The sequence below is a fragment of the Melospiza georgiana genome, chromosome 4, assembly GCF_028018845.1.
Source record: "Melospiza georgiana isolate bMelGeo1 chromosome 4, bMelGeo1.pri, whole genome shotgun sequence".
NCBI lineage: Eukaryota > Metazoa > Chordata > Aves > Passeriformes > Passerellidae > Melospiza > Melospiza georgiana.
In genome coordinates this window covers 48,454,673-48,482,471 of record NC_080433.1, presented here as the reverse complement: position 1 = coordinate 48,482,471, position 27,799 = coordinate 48,454,673, and the positions used below count along the sequence as shown (strand labels likewise).

The window sequence follows — 27,799 nt, the reverse complement described above, 5'->3', positions numbered from 1 at the left end:
TTGGTTGCGAGAAGAGCGCGATTGGAGCACGCAGCTGTCAGTCTCCGCGCGCGGCCCTGGCTTCCGGGCTGGCGGCACCGCGTGGCCCGGCCTGGCTCGCAGGCAGCGCGGCCCCGGCCCAGCCCCCTGCTGCCGGCACCGGGGCCGCGGGCCCGCATGGGCCTGATAGAAGGTAGACCTGTCTGTGCGTGACTCCGTCTCCAGCCCGCCCTGCTGGCGTTAGCGTGAAGGATGTGGCAGGGAGGCTCCAGGCGGAGACACCGAAATTCCCTCGGGGCGGTAGCCGGCAGCGTAGGGGTATCGGGGGAACCTTTCTCACTCGTCGTCCTCCGGGATAGCGAGGTCACTGGCTACCGTGAGGCTGCCCCCGAAGATCGCCCCAATGCACTCAGTTCCATGGGATGCGTCTTGCGGCTGTGGTCCCGCCGGGCGCTCGTTCCCCCGTGCACTGGGAGCGGGCAGTGGCTCTGCGGGCAGAACAAACAAGTTTCTCTCCAGCTTTGGGCCCCTCACGCCTTTTGAGAGCCGCGCTGCCGTGGCCATGGGACAGGCGTGGGTTTTGCCTCGGAGATACTGTAACAGCCCCGGGGCTGGCTCGGGTTTGTAACGCAGTTGCTCGCGTTTGGGTCGGTTTTCTGTCCGGCCGAGCGGCCCCGCAGGCGTGTGGCGAGGCAAAGCCCCGAACACTGCGCTGCGCTGCAGAGCTCTTTGTGCAGGAGCCCAGTGCCACGTGTGCAGACACAGCTGTGTGAGAAACGACGCTCACTTTTAAAGTTTGAAAGGTTTATTAAACCTTAACCGAATACAAGAAGACACTGAAAAAGGAAAAATTGCAGCGCCCAGAGTACGCCCCCATACGGCCATGTGCTCGGCTACAAAATGGATACTCTGTTTTTTACATCCTCGGCCCCCTCCAAAGTCTTGACAGCTTACTCCTTCTCTGTCGTCCATTGGTGGAGATCACTTTCCTACACCTCGATTGGAGGCCAGGTGTTGCCATGCCGCGCCTCCTACTAACAAGCCTACCTTTCCTAAATGCCCTGGCCAGGGACAACAATACCCGGGAAAGGGAAGAGGACTGTGGGGAGAGCATACCAAAATAACATAACTATACATCTATAAAACTTCTCTTAACGTACACATAATGCCCATCTCTTAATTCTGAGAGCCAACCATCGCATTAGCTATCTACAGCAGCTGGATTCCTCCTCACGGACAAGAGCACGCCAGCCCGGGCCCTGCCCTGTGCACGTCCCCAAGACGGTCGCTCCGGCCGCTACTGCAGAACTCGCACCGGCGGCCGAGCCCCGCCCCGCCGCCGCTGACACGGCACTATTTCCAGACACTGCAGGCAGTTTGGTGGCGGCCCGGGACAGCCCTAGTTTACTTCACCGCTTCGGCCGGTTTTATAGCGGTGCTGGCCGTACTGAGGCGGGGGGTGGGACTACGACTCCCAGGCTGCCTCGCGGCCGGCGTACATCCCGGCGTGCCTCGCGGCCGGCCGGCTTGGCGGAGAGGGGTGGTCCTGCTTGGTCTTCTCCTCCTCCTCCCGCCGCCAGCCGAGGCGGCGCAGCCTGGCCCGGCCTGCTCCCTGTGCTCGTGGCGGTTGTGGAGCTGTGGGGGTGGGCAGGAGCCGACGGCGATGGAGCACTGACCGGGAAGGTACCGGCGGGGGGACGCGGGCAGGACGCGACACGCGGAGCGGGTGACTCAGCCCGGGGGGGGAAGGGGCAGTGTGGGCTGAGCTGGCGGCGCCTGCGGGCTCCTGCGAGTCCCCCGGCCGGTTTCCTCAGCCCGGGGCCGCCTCCCCACCAGCCGAGAGGCTCCGGGAAAGGGGGGGAGGCACCGTCGCGTCCACCTGGCCCAGCTGCTGGGGAACAGCGGGGGCTGCAGCCGACCGGGCCCCGCCGGTCCCGCCCTGCGGGTGCCACGAAAAATATCTGTGCTTTTTTTCTGCTAATGCACGCTGTAGTCTGTGGTGCGGTTCTGTTCGCGGGAGCTGCCGCCTCGGTGGCTGTCCATCCGCTATGGTTCTGGTGGGGGAAGGAAGAAATCGTAGGACGGCGGCGTGAGGGTACGGAGGGAGGGACCTCGCCGCACTTCCATATTCCGCTGGTCGCGGCGTGGTCGGGGCGGCCGTTCCCCGGTGCGGGTGCTGGGTCCCTGCCTGCGGCCCGGGACGGCGCCGGGCCGGTTTAAGGCCGGGCCGGTTTAAGGCCAGGCCGGTGGCTGTGCCGCGGAGCTGAACGCCGTGAATGCCCGAGCGCCCGGGCCGGCTGCGCTGCCGAGCCCTGCTGGCTCTCCCCGGCCACCGGAGACCGGGCTCTGACCGCGCCTGGGGAGGGGGCAAGGCGGCCTTGATCCTTACCGGAGTTCCTGCCGGTAAAATTGTGCCTGAAACTTAGACCTAATGTCACTTCCAGAGAGAAAAACTTTTCCAGTCCAGTTGAAAAGTTGTCGAAGTAGCAGTAGTTACACAGTTGTTGGCTTTAACCGCCTGTTAGGTCAGTGTAAAGGGTCTTGAGCTCAAAGAGGCTGTAAATATGCCCAAGGTTTGCGGCAAGCAAAACCGCAAAAAAGACTATAAAGGATGAATTTTAATGTCTTTGTTTTATTAGAGAGAAAACTTGAGGAAATTCAAATGAGGCACACCACTGGCTCCCCCTGTGTTACCGCATCTTGTAAATACTTAAAATGACTGGTGAACATGAAGCTTTTTATAATTGCTGGTTGTTTCCGTGGTTAGCATCTGTAGTTAAAATGCTTTGAATGCTTCCATTATTGGGGTATATCTGGATTGAAGTTACACACTTTGGCCAAGTCTGTGTTGCTCACTGGGGAGTCTTGCCCAATTGAAGTGGGTTGAATTTTTTTGTTTTTCTGCCTCCTTTACACTATGAAAACAGTCTTTACTGTCAAATGTGCTTTTAAGTATTTAGTAGGGGAAAAGGAGTAAATTATTTTGATGTGATATACCTGTATGACTTTGCTGGTAAGGAGCTGCAGCCTTCTAATTACTGTAAGATGAGCTTGCCACCTGTCATGCTGTACTGCTCAACAAAAAATAATGTCTAAGTAAGTAAGACAATACTTTCTGCACAGCTGCATATTAACTATTAACATTATCTATTGTTTTTTATAAATAAAACTTGCTTTAATGACATATTTGATGTTATAGCCAAGTGAATTTTGTGAATTCTTAGTACTACTAAAATCACAGTTCAGTTTTGCTTTTGAAGTGTAACTGGCTGGTGAAGTAGACACGTGGCAGAAAAGCTACCTGCTTAAGTAAAACCATGAGGCAAGAAAAGCTATTTTATTAGTTTTCTCAAGAGGCTCATTCGAATATTTTATCTCATTAATTGTCTTTTAGAGCTGGCTAGTCAAGATGAATCTGAGAAGTCTACATGATAGAAGTTGAAATTTTAAATGCTCTCATGAGGCATTTAGAAAATCAGGAGAACAGTTTGGTATTGCTGTTAGCAATAACGAAGGAAGGGAATACATGTTTGAGTCACGTTATTTTAATTAGTGAAATTTGTCACCGAGGTATAAATCATCTGCCCAAAAGATAAAAATGTACTGATACCAGCAGGTAAATATGCAAAAACAGTCTCTGTATATTAAATAGTTGTGTAACTCTGGACCAGACCCTAATCACAGGATGCAATAAAAAAAATCATTTTCCCCTACAGTATTTTACCTTTTTTTTAGTCTGTCTGTTCTAGGTGTTGATTGTGGGGAAAACAGATTGGGGGCTGGGGCCGCAGAGGGAGAAGACTGAGCACAGCAGTTTAATCCCTAAAGGTTCTGCCCCTGAGGGGGATCACAGTGACTAAGGCAGTCTGTGAGGCCTCCTTTGCCAGGAGTCATCACTTTGTTCCAGACTTTCTGGTTTCTGTACTGCCAAAACCTGCAATTTTTTTTGTACGAACTCAATTTTACTTATTAAATTGCTTTTCATTATGCATAGTGTATTCTGTCTTGACTTTTCTATGAAAGTCTGTTACCACGTTAAATTTTGGGCTCTCCTTTTCAGTTCTGCTTGCTGTTGCTTGTCACTGTGCCACCTTTCTTCCCGTGGGGGAGGGTGAACAGTAGAGCTTGCACGAGACACAATACTAAGAAATTAGAAGTTCTACCTATGGGTATGTAGGCAGCTTGGAACCACAGCTCCTTTGTATTTTATCTCTTCCTCTTGTCTCTTCCTTTCCCCTGCCTCCTACATGCTTACATAATCAGGCCTGATTTCAGGCCTAATTAACTATGTTACCACGGGTGGGGGAGGTGGGGCAGACAACTGAAGGATAGATGGATTTTTGTCCCCTCTTGTTATTTTACAGCACCCTGTGATTTGACAGAGAAGTTTTAATTTTTTAAATTCTCTGTGTTTTACTGGAGCAGTGCAGAACAGCCCATAGCAGCACGCCATCTTTAGAACGTTTTTCTAGCTCAATTGTTAATTTTATACTGAGTTTTCTAAATAAAAATCATTGCTAGTGAATAAGCACCCATTGGTAGGAACAGAAAACTTTTGTTAACAACTTAGTGTGGTGTGTTTAGTGCTTAATTTCTAAGACACTTGCATGTGCTTGCTGTAGAAGAAAGACCTCCTAATGACTTTGCCCCCACCACTGGAAATAGTTCATAAGTGGGTGTATGAAGCATCTTATCTATATTGGAGTTGAGTAGAGATTCTTTTTTGGGTTTTTTTGTAGTTAGGTTTGTGGTGGGGAAAAAAACAGTGGCCTTTCATTTAAGGAGTAGATTTGTGCTTATGTTGTGTCTTGCTGAAACTTCTGCATGCTTGAAATTTGTATTTAAGCCTTTCAGCTAAATACTATACATAATGCCATCTTCCTGTTAACCAAGTTCTCTTTTCAAGAGCACTGAAATATATGGAGACTTTAAAGTTCCCTTATTCAGTACTAAATACAGTACTGTGAAAAGTTGATTAAAGGACTTAGAATTTGTACTGTAGCATTCATGTTTAGTTGGAGTACATTCTTTGAGGTTTGTGGGCCACCTTGTGTGATTGTTGCTGTCCAGGTTTTAATTTCACTTGGTCTGCTGAGCAAATAAAATTTCTCTTTCTGTATTTGCAGATGATGGTATTTTGCCCTCCAGAAGCAGTGGGCAAAGCAGTTAGGAGCAGGAAACAACGAATATAGCAATAGACATGGATGAACAAGCCCTTTTAGGGCTCAACCCAAATGCTGATGCAGACTTCAGACAAAGAGTATGTAATTAATTTCCTCTTCTCTCTGATAACTGGAGATGGTATTGCAGTGCAAAAACTCAAATGTTTTCATGGGCTGCTGGGGGTTTGTTGAGTTTGTTCTTTGAGCCAAATGCGTAGGATTTGTGGTGGCGAGTACAAAGCCAAGTCATGTTGCAAACATGTAAGCTGAGGGATATGTATTATCAATTCTGTTACATTTCAGTTTGATTTCATTTAACATGCATGGAATTTAATTTTCTGGACTCTGACTGTTTTAGTTTTTTTTCAGTTCTTTGTACTTGTTGCTCAACTCCTTACCTAGATTCTCATAGAATGAAAATCAGCCACAAAAAACAATTTGCTTGAAATTAGCCTGTTGATTCTTAGATGTTTTTAACTATCATCTTAATAGGTTTAGTGTCATTTTAATGAAATATGTGGATTTAATTGTAGTGAAGCTTGTGTAATTGTAAAGTAGATTAAGAAAGTAATCATGATATGTGGGTAACATTTACTGCATAAGAGATGATCCTATGAAAAGACATAATTATTTATATAGCTATTTATTGAGTAATTATCTCTGCTAAATGATTACCATGTTGATTTAACTGTCTACAAGATAACTTCTAGTAAAATCTTCCAGGAATGAGGATGTTAATACCATGGTTTTGTGTTGGTAAAACAGATCCTGGAATGTTTAGAACAGTTACAGGTTTGCTAAGTAGCCTGTTAAATATGTTGGTTCTAGGTATTTGTCCTTTTTAAAGGATGGATATAGCTAATCTTTAGAGATCTGTCAATAAAATATCACTAAAATTGGAAGCTTTTAGATTTGACCTTTTGACTATGCAGTCTGCTGAGTTTTTAAATATTTCATAGCAGAAGGGGACCTGCCTTTTCCACAGTCATGTCAAATGTGACATAAGGGTAGTATCAAACCATTTCTAGTAAAATCATGCATTAAGAATAAGGAAATCACTAGTACTAACTACAGGAAGTGAATTCTTATTTTAGGACTTAGTTCTGAATAAATACTTTGGAAGATGACTATGGTTAATGGAAATCTTTATGAACTAATGCAAAAAGCAGCCCCTAAAAATATCCAACAGCCAAACCCCCTTTGAAATACATGCATTCATAGAATTGAAATAATGTTGTTAATCTAATTTCTGCTTCAAAACTTGCTTTACTGTTCTGTATTACAGGCCACACTGAGCCTTAAAGCAAGTAAGTGAAATTAACTGTTGTCAAAAGCTGCTTAGGAGTCCTGATAAGTAACATGATTATTTAACATTTGGTAGAGGTTTTCTCAATTTCTGTAGAAGATTCATATACTGACAGTTGTCCAGGTGGTTAGTTCTTGAATGTTTTTTGAGCTTGGAGCGTTGAATACAAGCAAAGTGGTGCAACAAAACAGGGAAATGTTTTCAGTGAAAAATCTAAACTACCACTTCTTTAGAATGTGTGGAAGGAATTGTAACTTGGATGTGAACTTCCCCCTAAATGGAAAGGCCCTGAGCAAGCTGCCCTGCTCTAAATGTGTCTCTGGAGTTCCATCTAACCTCAACACTTCTGATTCTATGACTTCCATATTCAAGTTACAAAAGTCTTTGTGTTGAATGTGAAGTGGAAATGGGTACCTATGATATTAGCATTTGGAAAAAAGCCTGCTCAGTGTTAAGGTGATTAGGGAGCCACTGGAGTGTGTCCAAATAGTGTTGGTGTTTTGAAGAACAGTTGTTTAAATACAAGGGAAAGTGTGAATGAGATGTATTGCTATGTGCTTTGTTCTTTTTACAGTGTAACTTACTTTGATTTTTGCAGGCACTAGCCTACTTTGAGCAGCTCAAGATATCTCAGGATGCTTGGCAAGTCTGTGCAGAAGCCTTAGCTCAGAGCATATACAGGTAATGTAACTAATAATTTCTTATTGTCATTATTAATATGTGTGGGTCTGATTTAGCTGAGCAGCATAATAGGCAAACTAAATTGTTGAATGTTAATATGTCTTTGTACTAGTTTTAGTATCATAGTGATCTGTGGCCTCTGTATAATGCCTTTCAACCAGGAGCAATGTATAAATCAAACTCCACAGTAATTTAGGAGCCCAAACACTGCTAGGTTTTGAAATTCTGAGGAAAAGTGCTGAGAATTGCCCCCTGTGAGACTATAGACTTTATATGCTGTAATATCATAAGTAGTTCCTTGCCCCAGTTCTATGGACTAGGCCATCCCATTTTTCAACATGCATAGAGTGTGTAATCACCACTATTTTTGCACATAGTTGTGTATTTACATCAAAAATACTAGGTTGTCACTGTTTTATGGAATAATTCAATTTGGAAAGAAATTGAGGGGTGCATATCTCCTGAATAATAGCAGTAGTTTATAGGAATGCTTTTTTGTAAATGATTTATCAAAACTACTGACTCCATCAGAATGTGCAGTAATTAAAACCACATAAGATTAGAAATTTTTATCTTTAAAATATTCATTATGGTTGTTGCAAGTTTTAGATAATAAGATGAAAAAGCAGTGTGGATAACAGAGCATGTGGAATGTCTATGCTTAATCTACACCCCAGTTTGTCTTTACCTTTGATTTTTAAGATGCAGAGTACAATTTGCACTTAGTGTAGTAGTGGGCCTCAAACATACTATTGAAGCCTGACAGATTTTTGTAAGGGCAGGATACTGTAGGCATTGTAGTTTTGTTTATTCAATACTGAAATCAAACCATAACACACAGGTGGCTGTAGAAAAAAAGAGTAGTATCAAACATAAATATTAGCTTAACAGTTGCTCGTTTCTACTAGATTGACTGCTCCACTATTTGTCATTGTTACTTTGAAGTAACAATAGCAGCAGGTTTGGTTTTTGTCTGGTGCCAAAGGGGCAATCTGATTGTAATATTTGAGGAACTTTTTTCTTCACAGAAATGTGAACCTTATTGCTTCGAGTAACAGAATTTTCTTTTCTAGTGATGATCACATAAAGTTCTTCTGCTTTCAAGTTCTAGAACATCAAGTTAAGTTCAAGTGAGTAATTTTACTTGACACCATACATATACATCTGTTTAATTTTCCCTTTTTATTCTGCTTGCTAATGAAACAGTATTTGTTCCCTAGTTGTGATTGATGAGGTGTCTGTAGTCTGGTGCAGAGAGCTGTCTTGTATTTCTTTCCCTTTTCCTTGGAGAGGTTTTGAGCAGCATGCTGTGCTCTCAGCTAGTCTAACACATCTGTGGCCCAATGCAGACCCAGTGAGCAAGGACTGCTTGAAACTTAGCTATCCCTGTCTGGAGATTCAGGCCTCACTCTGTACTCTCACTGATTTTTGCAGCTGTGCTCTGTACTGAGTCCTGGACTTCAGACAGAGCCCTATTCATTCAATGGCCATGGCAGAGATGTTGAGAAAGTAGTCTTTTCACTGAGTGGTGGTTTCATAGAACCATGACTCTAGGGAAAAATACTTTTAATAATATGAATGTCATTGCACAGAACTGTATTTTTTCTCACTTTGGGCTCCCTTGATCTGGAATTGAGCATCATGGAATCTTTGAATATCATTGCTTGTGATACACTGAACTGGTCAGGAACTTAGATAGGATATAGATGTATTTTGTGACTGATTTTTACAGTTTGATATGAGTGCAAATGTTAAACACTTTATTTACCCAATTTTACCTCACTGTCTAGTTTTCTCTGCTTGTTTCATTCCTGTGACCTGCTTCCTGCACTATGCTTGTTCTTGTTTCCTGGTGCTTATTTTCTTTCAACATTTTCAGTGGGGTGTTTTTTTTTCTTCTCTTTAATGAATAGTTGGCTGTGACTGGAACACTGGAGTCCCATTCAGCAGTCATTCCTATTAAAGACTCTACAAGCCAATAGCTAACTCTGTTTGCAGTAGAGTATTCTCAGCCTCACTAGTCCTAGCAGGGGTATGACTGGTTTTTGAGGTGGGCTGGATATGATGTCACAGTTTGCCAGGACTCGATGTACGACATAAAGCAGAATTACTTCCTTGGGTTTTTTGACATAAGGCTGATAGTAAATGTAGTGTAGGTCAGATCAGTGAAGGACTTCTTGTACTCAATAGTGATAGTCTTCAATGTGTAGTGAACAAGTTCAGACATATACAGATGTCTCTTCCCTCTCCCTTTGGCCTGTGCTGAAATGTTTATTTTTATCAGGGTCATATGTCCTGCCCCTAATAGAGCAGCCTTCCTGCAAAATTTCAAGCTTCTACTCCAATATAGGGCGCAGTAATGCCTCAAAATGTGATGCATTACTATGGGTAAAATGTTTTTTATTATCTTTGCCTTTGAGTCAGAATTTTAACATGCAAACAGCTTTGTAAATTGCTGTCCTAGAAACTTTTCATTTACATTCATGTGGAGCATTACATACCATATAAAAGAGTTTTTGCTTTGCTGAGTGTTGGTGCTTGCCATGAAGCACAGTTGTATTTTGACCTCAGTATTTTTTGTTTCAGATACTCTGAACTTACTGAAGTCCAGCAGCAGCTAATTAGGGAAACACTCATAACATGGCTGCAAGCACAGGTATGTGTGTTCTTCACTGCAGTCTTACATGTTAGGCTTTTAGACTAACATAGGGCATTGAGTGTGGACTAAATGTTTAATCTGTTGTTTGAGTATAAAGATGGCTTCCTGAAGACATTTGGTATCTGATTGTTAAAGGTTTGTGAGAAACTTTTAAATCAAGTGTTGTAAAGAAGTCCATACCTGAATTTAGTATTGAATAGATAATTCTTGCATCAGATAATGATTGTGCTTTAATTTATTATGTGTGAAATAAGGTGTATTAAAAGTTCCCCTTTAGAGAGGCTTAATACAGATTCCTGATGTTCCTGAGTGTCTGGAGGAAAAGCAGGCCTGCAAATTATTTTTCTAAGACCCTGCTGAGTGAACTCCTGTCTGCTTGGAGTGCTGGCAGATGTTTATCACTCCTCTGTGATAAACCATGTTAGTACTGTGGCAGAGTATGAACTATTCTTTCTTGTGGATTAGTTACTGTAGCCAAACTTGTAGTATCGGCCCCACCCAGGGGTTTGCAGTCAGCAGAAGTATCCACTGGTTTGCCCACAGCTGCCATTATATAGCGTCCATTGCACTTCTGCACCAAAGATTAACATAGTTGCCGTGAAGAAAACTTAACAGTAGGAAATAGAGTGTAATACAACTTTAAAAACAACAGATGATTTTCAAGTGGATTAAATTGCTCTTCACTTTGTGGCAAACTGTTCTGTTTAAGAGCTTCTGAAAGGAAAAGGAGAGGAGATTGGTAGTGGCGGATTTTTTTTTCCCCCTTAGAGTTAGGAACTTCCCTTTCTATTTGTAGGAACGCTAACTTTCTAATGCACTAACATCTAACACAGGCACAAGCTAGCTACAGGAGCACTGTAGCTTTCACCAAAGTGGCAAATGATCATTTAGTCTTTGAGTAGTTGTGGTGGTTTTGCATGGGAGGCATTTGTGGAAGACACTTTGTCTTGGTACTGAATGAAAGTCTTAGGAGTGTATTCCCTATTGCAGGACACTTTGCCCAATTTTCCTTCAAATTCCTTGGAAATGTAAGGGTTTATTTATTGGTCTAGGCCAGGAAGAGAGGTAGTATATTAACTACTACAGAGAGATCAACAAACCTGTAGGATTCTTCTCTAATTTATTGAGAATATACAAATGAAATGTCTTGTTTCTACCAGATGCTGAATCCCCAGCCTGAGAAGACTTTTATTCGCAACAAAGCAGCACAAGTCTTTGCATTGCTTTTTGTTACTGAATATCTCACAAAATGGCCCAAGTTTTTTTTTGACATTCTGTCAGTAGTTGACCTTAATCCACGAGGTGTGGATATGTACCTCAGAATCCTGATGGCTGTTGATGCTGAGCTGGTGGACCGGGATGTTGTTCATACATCAGAGGCAAGTTATTATTTTGCATGAACACTTGTTTTAAAATTTTAAGTTCTCTTACTTTAATTAGAGCAGAAGGTTTTTAGATATGCTTTTTCCCTGTGGCTGCTCTGCCTTAGACATATTAGGTGGTTTAAATTCAAAATATTATGTTTAGCTTTGTTGTTTAATGCTTTTGATGATTTAATACTTTTCAGCTAATTTTTTTTTGCTTGGAAGCTTGCAAACAAAAATTAATCAACCAGGTTTGCCAGTGTAATGCTAGACTGACTCATTTTTAAATGTTAATGTTTTCTAGTGCATGTTTTTAGGGGTCCTAACCCCTTAGAAAAGTCCATTTAATGATTTAGAAGACCGCTCTTCTTTTTCTGACTTTTCTTTCAATTTTCAGGCACTGTGGATAATAAAAGGGAAAACTTAGGCTATTTTGGTTTTATTTGTTGGAAAGGAAAGAAACATTCTCTTTGGGTTTCTGATTTATCTTTATATGACACATGATGTCTGGCATCTGGACACAAAAATGCTACTCATTTGACAAGATGCTGATCTGTGACAGGACTGATTTTATCCTTTTTCTGTATTGATAGGAGGCTCGTAGGAACACCTTATTAAAAGATACCATGAGGGAACAGTGCATTCCAAGTTTGGTGGAGTCGTGGTACCAAATCTTACAAAATTATCAATATAATAACTCAGAGTTGACATGCCAGTGCCTTGAAGTAGTTGGAGCTTATGTATCCTGGATAGATTTGAGCCTGATAGCCAATGAAAGGTAAGAAGGTTTTTATGGAAAGGGTTTGCAAAAATCACTTTGGCAGTGTGCTGACTGTACAGAATGAAATATATAAAAGTCCTTCAAAGAGGACTTTTAAGTCATCTTTGGAGTTTTAGGAGAGTGATTGTTTTTGCAAGCCAAGCTGATATAATGGCCAAACTAAACACTACCCTGTTTGCTGTGTTCTCTTTAAAATGCATAAAATGTTGGGTTTTGCCAGTACAATAGAAAAAGAATTGTAAAAAGAGATCATTGTAAATATGCACACAAATAATATAAAGCTTCTATACAATGTTACTTTGTATATATAAAGCTGAACTATTTTTTCTCTGAAGGTTTATAAATATGCTGCTAGGTCACATGTCTGTGGAAGTTCTCCGGGAAGAAGCCTGTGATTGTTTGTTTGAAATTGTAAATAAGGGAATGGACCCAATTGATAAAACAAAGCTGGTTGAGTCTTTATGTCAAGTATTGCAGTCTGCTGGCCTCTTCAGTATTGATCAGGTTTGTGTACTGATTTTTAACAATAGGAATGAGTCATAGGTTTCTGACAGTTTTTAAGTAAGTTGATGCACAGAAAATTATAAAACAGTCCATAAATTAGAGGGAAGTACTTGTGCTTCTGCATCAAAACTGAACACTTCTTACAGTTTTCTCATGCTTAAATTGAAGAGCTTGTTATTAATGTTCATTATTAATGTGAACACACAGGGTTTCGTTCTAGAAGCAGGGTATTATGTGACTCCCCTGTTCTGTTCCTCTCCTAAAGCTTGTTGTGCTTACTGTTAATTTGGCTTCTGTGTTTCCTTGTCTTGAATCTTCCCTCCTGAATGATTCTGTAATAGGTATTGTAGGCAATATAGCTGATCTAATGTCTCACCCTAAAAAAATCTGTGCATAATTAAGTAGGGCAAAAAGCTTTCTTAAGGACACGTATGCTGTTTTGCGCGTGTGCACCATCAAACGTGAGGCTTGAAATGCTTATCTGTAAGCTGGAAAAGTGTACCTACTAACTAAACACACATTTTCTGGCAGTTGCCATGTTTAAGGAACAACTGTTCGCTCCCTGCTGTGGAGAAAGAGCAGCCAGTCCTTATGAAGCTGTAGTTCTTAGATTGCAAGGCTTTTAACTCTTTTGAAACCTTTGTCAAATTTGTCTTCCTACTAATATAAATTTTGCCTCGGTCTTTCTTAGATAAACTTGTTATTCTTTCACTTTTGTCTAGTTATGGCAGAGACCAAAATGTCCTCTTGAGGTGGCTGCTTTAGGGGTATTTCTCGATTCTGATCAATGTATTTCTGCAAAGCAAGCCAGGAATACTTAATATTAACTCACTCTAACAGGCAGTACTGAAAGGTACTTGTTATCAGTATTTCTGAAGTGAACTGCAGCTGGTAACTCTTTGAAGTTTTTCCATAGAAAGATTTTCCTCTTATACAGCCTAGAATTTATGGTAGGCATGTGCTGCTGCTTTTATTTTGAACCTTATTGCTGTAAAGAGAGAAACAAACAAATCTGAAGAGATGAAGCAAGCTACTGTTGTGTAATGGAGGGCACACAAATCTGGCATTGCTTTAACTTTTTTCTCTCTCCATTCCCAGGGGGAAGACAACCAATTGTAGGCAATTGGTAGTTTCCAGCTAGGAGACAAGTGTTGGTTTAATTCTATATAGTAGACATGGGTGGTACAGTCTGTAATCTTGTATTACTTAAACATAAGCTCTGTTAGTATTTTTAATCAGGTCTCTTTTCTTGCAGGAAGATGATGTGGATTTTCTGGCCAGATTTTCTAAGCTGGTCAATGGGATGGGACAAGCATTGATAGCTAGTTGGACTAAACTGATAAAAAATGGTGATATGAAGAGTGCTCAAGACACTCTACAAGCTATTGAAGCAAAAGTGGCCCTGATGTTGCAACTTCTAATTCATGAAGATGATGACATCTCTTCTAACATCATTGGCTTTTGTTACGACTACCTTCACATCCTGAAACAAGTAAATACATCTGGCTTCCATTTAACACCAATTCTGACATAATTTCATTTGATTTTTGTGGGAATGTCTCATACTGACTTGCAAAATGGTTTTTTTACTAATTAGCATTCTGTTTCTTCACTGCCTGTGGTTATGCTATTTCTGTGGTGTTGTTTAGAGATCTGAAGGAGTTGAGTTAAATCTTGTGTTAAGGGGAAAGGCAGATCATATGGCTGTTAAAAAAGCAAGTCTTTCTCTTAGACAGTAATGAAGGAGTAAGAATGCAAAAAAATAATGCTTGAATTTTATTTTCCAGCTTTCTGCACTTTCAGACCAACAAAAAGCTAATGTAGAGGTAGGTATTTTTTACTACAGATTCTATACTTCAAGGACACATTAGATCAGAATGCTTCATTTTGCTGAAACAAATAATATTTAATTGTCATGCCTCGGTATGTATGTGACAGTAATTAAAAGTAAGGACAGTGTGTTCCATCTTTAGCTAAGTAACTACAGTTGTTTCTTTAAATAGTAAGCCTATATTGAATTGTGTATGAAGATGAAAGCTATTCTAGAGCTGGTCTTCCCAAACAACCCTTAAGCATATGCTTGGCAAGCTCCTCTGCAGGCTATACTGTTCAAAGAATATTCTTAAATCAAACTTGTTTCTTCAAGTTTTTATTTTTATTAAAACTTGCCCTTATTCCAAAGGATTGGAAGAAGTCTAGGAAGGATTGTCATAAATATAACTCTGAATAATATAAGTTAAATTAAGAAAGAAGCAACAATTGAGAGATAACAATTGTAATTATCAGCAGCCATATGTTAAACATTACATCAAATATACATTAGCTCAAGTCAATAATCTCAAATTTATATATAAAACATGAAGTTCATGTCCAGTTTTGGAGGTAGTAAGCTTATATGGATTTCTCAGTCCTGTCTGCACCAGTGTAGATGTACTGATTTGGATGTTGAACTGGTTAGATTGGTGTAGTTATTTCGTAAGTTCATACAGCTAACAGGTTTGATTCCTTTACAAAGAAAATGAAATTCTGTACCTGTTCTAACATGACAAGTTGAATCTGGATAACTGCAGTGTAGAGTATCTTGATTTCCTTTTGTCTAATGTCTGTTTAATTTGGATTAGGTAACACAAAAAGCAAATTTTGATAATAGCACTGAATCTTTTTATTTTTGTGACTGTCTTTTGTTGTTACAGCTAGATCAAATAATGTTACTACTGCAGTATACTTAAGACACTGAAAGCTGGAATATATTCCTACCCTGAAATATGTTGGTTTAAGTTTCTTTCATACTGGAGATTTTCTTGTTGCAAATATTTCTCAATTTTACTGAGCACTTCTTGAGGATTTGTGTTAAAAGGGGAAACAATTGTAACAAATATTTTTCTTTGATCCACCTCATAATAAGAAAGTAATAGGAAATAGTCTAAATCTTATTGTTATTTGCCTTAAGCTTTAAATGCTGTGCTTAGCAGCATTCCTTTAAAGTTTTGCATTTTAAAGTATACACTTTCAACTTGTTCATTATTTGAACAGGAAAAAAAGGAGGCTTGTTTCTTGTGCCTCTGAAGTTCCAAAGTTTTTTCTCATCAGCAGGATCACATTTTTAGTTCTTAGAATGACAGATTTTCTAAACATTTTTGGCTACAAGTGTATTGCATTAAGGTTTTGCAGTTATTTTAATTCTTAAATATCACTTCTTACAGAGAAGCAGACACTTCTCACAGGTCATGGTGACACTTAGTGTCAAGGTGTCTATTTCTGCAAGACGACCAAGAATTTGACCCCAGTAACTTATGTTTAATCCATTGGTCTGTTTTGGTCTTGATGAATTTCAGGTTTTGCAGTTAAAATGAAAGATAGTAATCATGGTTTATTTGTCAGAAGGTTTTTTGTTTCATTTTGTATCATTCAGACTTAAATAGAGCTAAGGTCAAGCCTTTATAGCTGCTTTAAGATGTACCAGCAGTCCCTACTAAGGTTATATTGCACTTTATTGCTCTAATTGTCCGACAGCTTGCTGCTGCAAGTTATGGACAAAGTGTAGAGAGACCTTCCCATTGAGTGACAAGGTGCAGAAGGGAGCCCCTTGCTTTCTAAACTCCTCTAGAGAGAGGTCTAGGTGCAGCTGGATCCAGTCTATCTCCCAGACTTGACAATGGTTTATGTATAAAGGATTGTGTAGGTGAAGTTTTTTGCAACTTTGTTCTGCAGGGTTAAGGATGGCAAACCAAATCTATAAATGATTGATTTTATTGATGTTGATGATAATGATTAGACTAAAAGACTCAAATCAGAAGTATTTACCACATGCAATGGATAGTAGTTACAGGTGCTACAATATAGTGACTGTTTCTTGAAGCAATGTTGAAACAGCTGTGTTAAAGATGACAAAACAATTATTGAATAGAGATGGATTTTACACACACCAATTACTATGAACTGTTAGAGAAGTTGATGTTATACCTAAGCTGACTTATCCCTTTAAAATAGTATTTTGGACAACCTTTTCAGTTTCCTCTGCCTAGTTCAGTCATCTTGATTGTTTTCCATGTGAACTGAGCAGCACAAATTACAAGCAGGAAGTAAAGCTTGATAATACTGTCAGAGACTGAGAGCTCCAAAAGGTCTTTGCTGTCTGTCTGGAATAGCATCTGTGTATTGTTTGGATATAATCCATCTATTTTGATTTGGACTGTTAACTTTTGTTAAACCTCTGAAAAGAATAGTTTAAGAGAATTAAAAATATTTGTAAACGTACAACACTAGCTACCATGTTTTCTTTACTGTAGTATTTTTCACGATTGTTTCTTATAACTTGTCTACTTCTATGCTTAATGTTCTGTTTTTATCCTAGGCAATCATGTTGGCTGTTATGAAGAAGTTGACATATGATGAAGAATATAATTTTGAAAATGAGGTATTGTGTTGTGGTAATAAACAGACATATGCAACTTAATTAATTATATGTAGTAAAACTTGCTCACACTTACAATACGTATTTTTCATAGACTAAAGATTTAAAGGCAGGAAGTAAGGTTCCATAGGCTGAGGCTTTTTCCTATATGGAAAGCTTCTAGACATGTCTGCATAGGACAAAACAATATAGTAAAAGTATATCCAAGCCAACTGAGTTTACAGTATTTGTGGCTGTGTTTGTACAGAGCTATTCCAAGCCAAGTACAGCTGTGCTGATAACTAAACATAGCTGTTGAGGTTCAGTGCAAATTTGCATGTTTCTGCATGTCACTTCTGTCTTGCAAAAATACATGAGAAATACTGTGTAATGAAACTCAAAAGAAGTGCCACTTGTGCTACTGGAGATGGTCAAACCTCTGCAAAAATGAGCTAAGGGTGACGTAAGGTCTTTGATTTAATTTTCCTTCCATGCTTAACATCTCTATCAGCCAACAGTAATGATTGAGTATGTGGGACAGACTTCGTCCCAGGCTGTTGAGAGAGCAATAGTCTTAAAAGGGTTAACTTAAGCTGTATCCAGTCCATCATAAATGTTGTCAGTCCAATTCAAAAACTAACCTAGATGCTAAGAAAGAATGTCTTTGAGGACTGAGTCAATTTTTAAGAATTGCATTAATAAGGCTTTGCCAAAGGCATTTTCTTTCTTGTACTTTTGGCTGGTTTTCATTTTGGAAAGCCTTTTTAGTATGTTCCTGGACAGAATGCAGTGAATCTCACATACTATATCCAGCCATAAAAGAAGCCTGCTGTTATGCTGCAAGAGCCCTGGATGAGCATTATTGCATTCTCTGAGTGTGCTATACTGGTTTTGTATGTACGTGTTTTTGCTTTAGGTGTATTTGTCTAAAATAGTTGTGGGTGAATTTAAACATGAAAATAGACTTTACTGATGTGAATTTTTTTTTGGTAGGGTGAAGATGAAGCAATGTTTGTGGAGTACAGAAAACAGTTGAAACTGCTGCTGGACAGACTTGCTCAGGTTTCACCAGAATTACTGTTGGCATCTGTCCGCAGAGTTTTTAACACTACACTTCAGTAAGTTGGGGTTTATAACTTGATTTGTATGAAGCCTTTTGGGGTTAGGTTTTTATTTTCCTTTTGTAAACCATCAGTATGTAGTGAAATGTGTGATGCAGCAAGGTGAAGTCAGTTGACAGAATGAGCTCATTACTTAAAGATAAATACAGCTTTGTATCATCTGTTACTCAGCCCTCAGAAAGAGAAAACTTCCTTTTTGTAACCTTAAATGGTAGCTTTTCTTTCCTAGAGATGTTTCTGGATCTTTGTCACTTACCTACACAGCACCAGCTGTTTGCAGAGGTGTTCACTTTGCCACATCTCATAACAGTGTCCTTGAGGTGTAAATATTATGTATTACTTTTATCAGAAAAAGAAAGTTGGATGAGGGGAAAAAAAATCTAATGAAGTATTTTTGTAAAAAAAAAAAAAAAGCTAGATCTAATCCTGGAAACTGCACACAAGTAAAGAAACATTACTAGTTCCCTGGCTAGGAGGAGAGTTTTGTGTATACAAACAGAAATCCAGTATTGTTGGTCGCTACCTTGTACCTTAACTGAGTCTCTTCTTATGTGAAGCTGAATGGATTGCCCTTGTGTCATAGTAGGTGTGTTTTGTATCTAAATAAGCACAACAGAAATCTGTAGCTTTCAAGTGGAAACTGGCAAAAGAAAGCTGGTGGTGATCTGATGAGAAGGTGGTATTTTCGAGGATAAAGTCTCTCAGAAGCATCTTGAATAACTGTCTGAGCCTTCCAGTGTTTTACTTAGTTTAAATCTGTTCTTTTTATGCTGTGCATCTGAAGAAGGTTTAAAAGAAAATATTACCATGGTATAATCGTGATTATTTCATAAAGTACTAAAGACTAACATGATCTTCATATTCTTGCCCTAGGAACTGGCAGACCACACGATTTATGGAAGTAGAAGTGGCAATAAGGCTGCTGTATATGTTGGCTGAGGCTCTTCCTGTATCTCATGGTGCTCATTTCTCTGGTGATGTTACTAAAGCTACAGCTTTACAAGACATGATGAGAACGGTAAGCATGTCTTGAGAGCTTTTAAAAAGCACCACTAAAGCCTAGAATGTTTCAGTTCTCATGGCTCATTGTAATGACCAGCATATGCTGCAGTTAGGTTTTCTAAACAGCTAAAATACTAACTTGCTAATGCTTTTATTTGTAGCTGGTGACTTCTGGTGTTAGTGCCTATCAACACACATCAGTGACCCTGGAATTTTTTGAAACAGTGGTTAGATATGAAAAATTCTTTGCTGTTGAACCTCAGCACATTCCAACTGTACTAGTAAGTTTCGTCTCAATTACATTTTTAACTAGGTGAAAACTAGTAAGTTCTTTAGACTTACAAAAAAATTTAAGAAATTTTCCTGTTCTCTGAAGGTTCCTAAGGAAGCTGGGTTTCTTAACTTGTTGAATGATTACATTTTTCCCCTGCTTTGTTTAGACACTGTAAGACTGAGATGCTTTATTGATTACAGATGGCATTTTTAGATCACCGTGGTCTTCGTCATACAAGTCCCAAAGTACGGAGTCGAACAGCTTACCTCTTTTCCAGATTTGTCAAGTCTCTGAAGTGAGTAAATAAATGTATCCCAATGGCACTGAAATGACTACATACAACACTTCTGTGTGTCCCGGTTGTCATTGGAACAGCCTAGGTTTCAGATGGACTGCAATGAAGTAAAATACCAAAGCAGTGCTCTAGCAGCATTGTTCCACAGTGTAGCAGTGGAAATATTTGTCTCAGAACAAAGAAGTGGAATACATATGCCTGGTTTATTTTGATCAGACGTTAAAGCTGATCAACAACATAAATGCCTTTTCTACTTTTTCTCAGTAAGCAGAGCTGAGTGTGAGACGATCTAGAGACTTTCAAGAGTAACTATTCCCTGTCTCTAACTAAATTTTGAATTCTTTTGGAATTTATACTGATGAAGTTGACTCAGTGTATGAGTCTGTTGAACAGTCCTGTCCTTTTGGTCTTATTTCACAGGCATGCATTTCATTTAGAGGCAGAAGAAGCTCAGAGATGGCTCAGATTTCAGTATGCTTTTATTTTTTCAACTGTTCAAAGTACTTCACTTAAATGAGGCATATTTTTAAAAAATTAAAGAAATGGTTATTTCCTACTATGCCATGTATTTATTTGGCCTACCACTGGCATCATACCTATAAGCCAGATTTTTCTGCAGCAATGCTTTGATATTTATAGGGGATTCGTATATGGAGAAGGCAGTTTAGCACCTAGCTTCACAGCTTACATAAAGTATCTTGAAACCTGTGAAAATGAATGTGCTCTTAAGTAGTGTTATGTACTTGTGTTTTACTTCAGTAAGCAAATGAATCCCTTCATTGAAGATGTTCTGAACAGAATACAAGACCTGATGGAACTTTCTCCTCCTGTGAGTATTTGCAGTAGGATTTTTTAAGGAGTGAAGCTTGCACTTACCAGTGTGCCTGAGTACTTGCTGAATTGTAAGCTTAGCATGCAGACATTTAAGCACAAATAATTATCCTGCTTTTTTTGTATGAGATCACTTGCACACCTTACTTTTGTACCTAAATGTAATCATCTTGCTTATGTGGGTTTCTGGGAGTATAGGGTCAAGATGGGTGTATATATAGAAGGCAATAAAGCCTTGATAGAGGACACTTGGTCAATTATGCCTGTTATCTTCCATTGTAGGAAAATGGCTACCAAGCACTGTTAAGCAGTGATGATCAACTTTTCATTTATGAAACAGCTGGAGTGTTAATAGTTAACAGTGAATACTCTGCAGAAAGAAAACAGGTTCTGATGAGGAATTTGTTGACTCCGCTGATGGAGAAGTTCAAAGTATTGTTAGAAAAACTGATGATGGCACAAGATGAGGACAGACAGATGGCACTGGCTGACTGCCTCAATCATGCCGTTGGGTTTGCTAGGTAGGTACAGCACAGTAGCACTGTATGTTTCTGGTTTGAGTAAAAAGGAAATACAAAGGCTTTACAGGGAGGAGGGACTGGGATTTCTATTTATTTACCTAGAAAGTCGTCCGTGGTTGTGGAATTTCTTGTGATAGCTGAGAAAATAAGTAAAGTCCCCTTCAAAGAGTCTGCTTTAGATGTATATACAGAGAATATTAAACAAGTTCATAATGAATCAGCATGTATTGCTTTGCTCAAAGAATTGTATGGAGCTAATTGAATCATATGTTGTTGGTAAATTGTTAGAATTTAATTCTCAGAAACTGCCAAAGTGATACTCTTTCACATGAAAATATTCTGTTCATTACTTCCACTGGTTCATGAAATGGAGTATTGTAGTTTATCAAGTACCTGGGTTGGAAAGCATTTGTTCTGTGTTACTGCTTCTCTTCACTGTACTGGAATGGGAGCTTATGTAACACTTGATGTGTGCTTTTGCAGCCGGACCAGCAAGGCTTTCAGCAATAAGCAAACTGTAAAGCAGTGTGGATGCTCAGAGGTTTATCTGGACTGCTTACAGACGTTTCTGCCAGCTCTTAGTTGTCCATTACAAAAGGAAGTTCTGAGAAGTGGTGTCCGCACTTTCCTTCACCGCATGATTATTTGCCTAGAGGAGGAAGTTCTTCCCTTCATTCCTTCTGCCTCTGAACACATGCTTAAAGATTGTGAAGCAAAAGATCTTCAAGAATTCATTCCTCTTATAAACCAAATAACAGCTAAGTTTAAGGTATGATAGTGCATAAGCTTTTCAGGGTAAAAGTGTTGCTGAGAGATCTTTGTTTCTAGTTCCAGAAAAACAGTTATGTGTCAGAACCCTCCCTAAAAATACTACAAAAAATAGTATTTTGAAGGCTGCTATTGGGAAGCATTGTTTTTGATTACAGTCATATGTTGCTGGACTCAGTGTGATTAAATGACTGATTTTTTCTTTGATTTGTCTAAATGTTTATATTGTGTAAAATTTTTCGGATTTGATATTTTAAAATACTACTTGCATCACAAATTTTTCTTATTGACACAATTAACTTCATGTTCTCCACTGTAGTTTTAAGCTAATGTTGCAAATTAGCTTACAAATACACAAGCTTTGAAGTGAATTCTCATCTTTTATAATGAGATTTCCAGAAGACAAAGATACAGAAGTATCAAATATGTGTGTAAGGAGGAATACAGACTTATATCTGGGATAACAGATAATTAAAAATAGTCTGTGAAAGATGAGAAAGGTAAAATAAAAAAGTCACAGGAGCAAGGTGGAACAAATACTATGTTCAGGTGTAATGTTGTACTATTCTTATTGTAACATGGTAAAATAAGCTTCTACAGTCTCACCTTGAATACTTTAAAGGCATAGTAAAGAGAGGATAAAAGATAAAATCTTGCTTAAGCATTAACAAATTAGCATATGAGTTGCTTCTTTGTGGAATTCTGATGTGACTGAATAGCACATGCCTTCAGTTTTTCAACTCATAATTAATTTAGTGCCCTTAGCTATATTTTGCACTAAAAGTGTTGTGTCAAGTTTATTCTGTAATGTCAGTAGGAAATATTTAGTAATCCTTAAAGAAAATTTCTATAAAACCTGGCTTGTTGCCAGTTTTAATGTCTTAGAGATGGTATTTCAGGATATTTGAAATTGTCTGTCTGAACAGAAGAATGAAAAATCCTGAAAAACCTTTTCCTACACAAAATGATGTGAGGCAGGACTAGTTATTTTTGTGCAAAAGGCTTAAAATAGATGGTGTGTAATCAAGATGCTGTAATGTTCATGGTGACCTTGATGCAACTTGCTGTGTTGTAAGTAATTATATGACATTACTAACATTAAAAGTGTATCCAAGCTGAGAATTCTAACAAGACTTTAGTTTTAATTTCTTAATGTTCAGTTTCTCTTTTTGAGCTGACACCCTCTTCTGATCTTCACAGACACAGGTTTCACCTTTTCTGCAACAGATGTTTATGCCACTACTTCATGCTATTTTTGAGGTGTTGCTCCTTCCAGCAGAAGAAAATGACCAGTCTGCTGCTTTAGAAAAACAAATGTTACGGAGGAGTTACTTTGCTTTTCTGCAGACAGTAACTGGAAGTGGAATGAGTGAAGTCATAGCTAATCAAGGTAAGGAATCCAGTTTCTCAAAGGATAGTACTATGGTTATTCTCACCCACCTTTTATTTAAGAAAATTATTAGCCCAGTTCCTGGCAAGTACTATTAACTATCTTACAATAGAATGGATTCATGGAAGTACTGTGTTCAGCTTGCCTGATTCAAATTATCTGTTGTACAGGAATTTGAGGTTGTGAAATCAAGCTATAATAGGCATAGTCTTCCTTTTGTACTTTTCAGCTTAATGTGATCATTGTGCCTGTTAAGGCAAGAACAATGTATCCTGTCTTCGTGTATCATTGTACTTGTCTGGAGAATTGGAGATCCTACACTACATACCAATGTATAGCAGTGTTCAGACTGCTGGGCAACACCACTCACAGCTGCCACTATTCATTCTATTTTTGGAAAGACACATCAGTAAATCCTGTAAACTTTTATTACTGTTGCCTTATCTTGTTATCTATGGTAGAAGGCATCATGTGACTTAGTATATGTAGTTACCAGGTTTTCCCCACCTTTACTGGCCACATGCAAATTAGTTATTTTTCATGGTGGGAATTTGAAGTCAGACATCTAGTTGCTTGATACTGTAAGTGATTCTTTCTATTTAAATTCCATCAAAATGGATAGGGACTTGAGAAAGTTTAAAGTGACTCATGCGGTAAGTGAAGCTCAGAATTCCTTTTCCCTGTCCTAAAATGGTAGTAATACTGCTGGGACAGAAAAAAGTAGTGAGAGCTTTCTTGAAAGAGGCACTTGGTAGTTGTGATGGGCCAAGAAATTTTTTAAGAGATCAAACAAATAAGCATAGATGCAGCACAGAAATTTTAAATGTTTGAAAAATATCTTGTCATATGCTGCAAGATAAGCTAACTTACTTCAGTGCTGCTGAGTTTTAATTAACACTTCCAGGTTAGGTAGAGAGGACAAAATTTTTTGCCCTCACCTTTGTGTGGGTTAAAGGCCAGAAGAGCAGTTTAAATCTCCAAACTTAAAAAAAAAACTAACCTAAATAAGAGTTGTCTTGCATCGTAGGGGAAACTTCCCAAAAATATTTGAGATTTGTGCAAAAAAGAGCTATTTTGAAGTTGAAGCATATCTTCCAGGTCAGTATTAATATAAAATAGTGTATGAGTACCAAAACATTTTATGCTACAGTTTGAAGTAACAAGTTCATTTTAATGTGTTTAAGGTGCAGAGAATGTGGAACGTGTGTTGTTCACTGTCATTCAAGGAGCAGTGGATTACCCAGATCCTATTGCACAGAAGACTTGTTTTATTATTCTTTCTAAGCTGGTGGAGCTCTGGGGTAAGAATGTCTTTCCAGAATTCCTTTCCATCTGCTACTACCCATGAAGAAGTAATAGAACTGGAAATATTTATTTTTTTTCTTTTTAGGAGGTAAAGATGGACCAGTAGGTTTTGCAGACTTTGTCTACAAGCACATTGTTCCTGCGTGTTTCTTAGCACCTTTGAAGCAAACGTTTGACTTAGCAGATGCTCAGACAGTACTGGTGTGTATTATTATTTTTTTGCATTCATTCCTCTGAGGCAGACTGAAGCTAACAAACCTACAATAGCCATGGAGATTAAAGATTGTAACCTCAGAAATAAAATCCTTTAGGTTTTGCTGGACTTTTTTACACTTAAGTATTTGTATGATTAATTATTGAATATTGTGGTGGTGCATCCTGTAGTTTATCTAGGCTCAAAATCAATTGGAGATCAAAGTATTTAGCATTGACCTGCATTACCTATTAACTAATGTTCAGGGAAAGCAAATACACAGAGTGGTGTGTTCTCTAGTTCATTTTGGATTCAGCTGTGCAGAAGCTTTTCTGATTTTCTGATGAGTGGAACAAAACCTGGAAGGTCAAGACTTGGCATTGTGTGAGGGGAAAATGAAGGGATAATAGCATGAACTAGCCCTTGTTTGGGGTCTCATTAGGTTCTTCAGCTTTGAATAGTGAACCAGTAGACCAATGCAACAGTCTAATGCTCTGTATTACATTTCAGGCTTTATCAGAATGTGCAGTGACATTAAAAACAATTCATCTCAAAAGGGTAAGCTTCATCATATTTCATAAGGAATAACTGTCACATGTTTCTTTCTAGTGGTTTTATCAATTTCCAAAAGTTAGATACTTACAAGGATGAATTCCTACTGTATTTTTATATAAAATAACAGAATGATCATAATGCTGTGCATGGATACAGGATCCAGTAGTTGTACCTCTTGATAAATGAATGCAAAATACCAACTCTTCATTAAGGAGAAAAATCTGCTCACTTTGTTGCTGTTCTAGTTCCAGGGTAACTTATGTGAATTTGGAAAGTTGATTCACTTTCCCTTGGTAGATCTGTTGGATTATGTTTGTATTCTGCCAGCTTGTGCAGTAATCCTTCCTGTGCTGAAAGTTATCTGATAAATATAGGTAAAGAAAACAAAAGCTGAACTGTTAATCAAAATGTTTGTTTCACTCGAAGGTTTGGACATTCCATTTTATTATTGCTTAGTTCACTGCAGTCAATGTTACAAAAGAAGTACTGTGCTCATCTTCTCTTGGCTACTGAATTTTGCAATGGGAGTAGTATGGTGAAGCAGTAGGCAGATGCTAATACCCAGTTATTTTATTTCTTCCAAATGTCAGTGAAATTAGAGTTGCCTCCATAATTAACTATCTCTTACAGTTGACATGTAACAAACTGCTTGGCTCCATTGTAATTCTTACTTCAGTGCAATTTTTAGTGCATTTTTCTTCTGTGTAACAAAAGGTACCAAATTGCAGTAGAATCTTTAATGCCAAGATTGAGAAATCTTTTTTATGTGCTAACAGCTAAGAATAAGTTAAACATTTGAAAAGCATTAATTTTCTGTGAAATGGTGATGTAGACCACCATACAGTATAGGGCTATGATTTTTCCATCTGTTAAAAAAAATGCATGAAGAAAATGTGTACTGCTTTTTTTTAGGGTCCTGAGTGCATTCAGTATCTTCAGCAAGAGTATTTGCCTTCTTTGCAAGTAGCTCCTGAGATAATCCAGGTAGGAGTTCCTAAAAGAATACTTGGAAAACTCTTTAACACTTTGATTGATTGTTAAATGCAGAGAAATGGATATTTACAAAGTTAACCTCCTTTCATCTCATAGTAAAATTTACTCAGTTATTGCATATGAGAATAGGATTAATTTATCACAAGGAGTAAAGATACTGTAAAGGTACCTTGCAAAAACAAAATTCCAGTGCATGTAACTGTCTAAGCAATCTTCCTACTTAAATTCAAATTTTCAAATTTTAACTTGAAGATATCCTTATAGATAGTCCCATTTCTGTCCCCTCAGCTAAAAGTGAACGAGATATCCTGTGTTTGGAAAAAAAAAAAAAACCAAACCACCAAACAAATAGTTTTTCACCCTAGAGTGCATTTGGACTATCATAGCCTTTTACAAATTTTTATCTATAACGTGCTTTTCTTCAGTTGTACATAAGGGAAAATACATTCATATGTAAAGCCATTGGTATTCATTTGTATCTCAGGTTGCTTTGTTGCTTCCCTGAGTTACTTCTTAATTACTGCTTTTAGTTATTTCTTTGTTTTTTCTTACAGGAATTCTGTCAAGCACTTCAGCAGCCTGATGCTAAAGTTTTTAAAAATTACTTAAAGGTATAAAGATTTTTTTTTCTTTCAATAGCTTTTAGTTCCATACCATTCAGTCATAGTAGTGACTTGGAGTAAAACCAAAATACTGAATTATTTAGTAGTTTTCAGTAGATTCCTATTGGGAATCTCAAAGGAGCAAAGCAGTTAATTGGAAAGACAGAACAAACAAAAACCTGCATCTATAAAGTTGTCACTCATTCTTAGCACCTTGCTGTCTCAGTAGTTTGATATTCTTGTGGCTTTTGTTTAATAGCTGAAAAAGCAATAATGTGATCCTATAACTGTGGAGAGTGTTAGATAATTTTTGAGGGTGTGAGCATAAACAAGTAGCACAAATCAAACCCTTAAACTTAATGTGTTAACCAGTATGTTAAACACAAAAAATAGCTCTGTCAAACAAATTCTCTTATACCTCAAGCATTCCATGTCTTACATTTCCTTTATTTTAATTTTTTTTAAATAATTTTTGCAGGTTTTTTTCCAGCGAGCCAAGCCCTAAGGAAAGTACTGGAATCTCATGTACCTGTTTCCATAATGCAGAACTCTGGTCCTTAATTTATAAAAATGCTAACTCTTGTGCCATTCAAACTGGTCTTGTTTTAAGAAATGTTGCTTTGTGCTCACATCAGTATGTACTTTAACCTTCTGCAAAAAAGAAATGCAAATTCCCCACCTGTGTCTCAGACATGAAGGTATGTGACAACATGAAAAATTATCTGTATACACAAACTTTTATTATGTATAGGATGAGTTAAGCTTACACTGTAACACATACAGCAAGGAAATTACACTTATTTTTTAAATTAAATGAATGAAATGTAAAAATACCTTCAGACCATAGCAATGGTTATTAAAATGTGTACATTTTTGATACGGAGTAAAATGTTTTAATAAGACATAAAATTCATTTGTTCATGTATGGTGACATGAAAATAAAACAATCAAAGTCCTTCTTGTAGATAGTCATTTTATTGAAGTTGTCTTAATGATAAAATATATATATACCTCCTATAAAACAGATTGGTGTAATAAATGATTTCACTTAAAAGTAGCATCTGGTTCTATCTTTTTTTTTTTATAAAAACAATAAAATTTGATGCAGTGAAATGTCTAA

The 27,799-nt window shown here is 38.5% G+C and overlaps 1 protein-coding gene across 1 annotated transcript; it reads left to right on the top strand.

The window, feature by feature from the left end:
• Positions 1–1,492: 1,492 nt before the first annotated feature.
• Positions 1,493–27,634, top strand: XPOT (exportin for tRNA). Its single transcript, XM_058023084.1, has 25 exons — positions 1,493–1,662; positions 5,106–5,239; positions 7,046–7,128; positions 8,202–8,258; positions 9,715–9,784; positions 10,948–11,166; positions 11,745–11,929; positions 12,268–12,436; positions 13,692–13,928; positions 14,224–14,262; positions 16,791–16,853; positions 17,823–17,947; positions 18,824–18,968; positions 19,114–19,233; positions 19,427–19,521; positions 20,281–20,350; positions 20,635–20,873; positions 21,357–21,642; positions 22,842–23,031; positions 24,216–24,332; positions 24,422–24,537; positions 25,040–25,087; positions 25,997–26,068; positions 26,632–26,688; positions 27,158–27,634. Exons 2-25 carry the CDS (start codon positions 5,180–5,182, stop codon positions 27,182–27,184), a joined length of 2,889 nt encoding a protein of 962 aa, XP_057879067.1. The 5' UTR covers positions 1,493–1,662; positions 5,106–5,179; the 3' UTR covers positions 27,185–27,634.
• Positions 27,635–27,799: the final 165 nt, after the last annotated feature.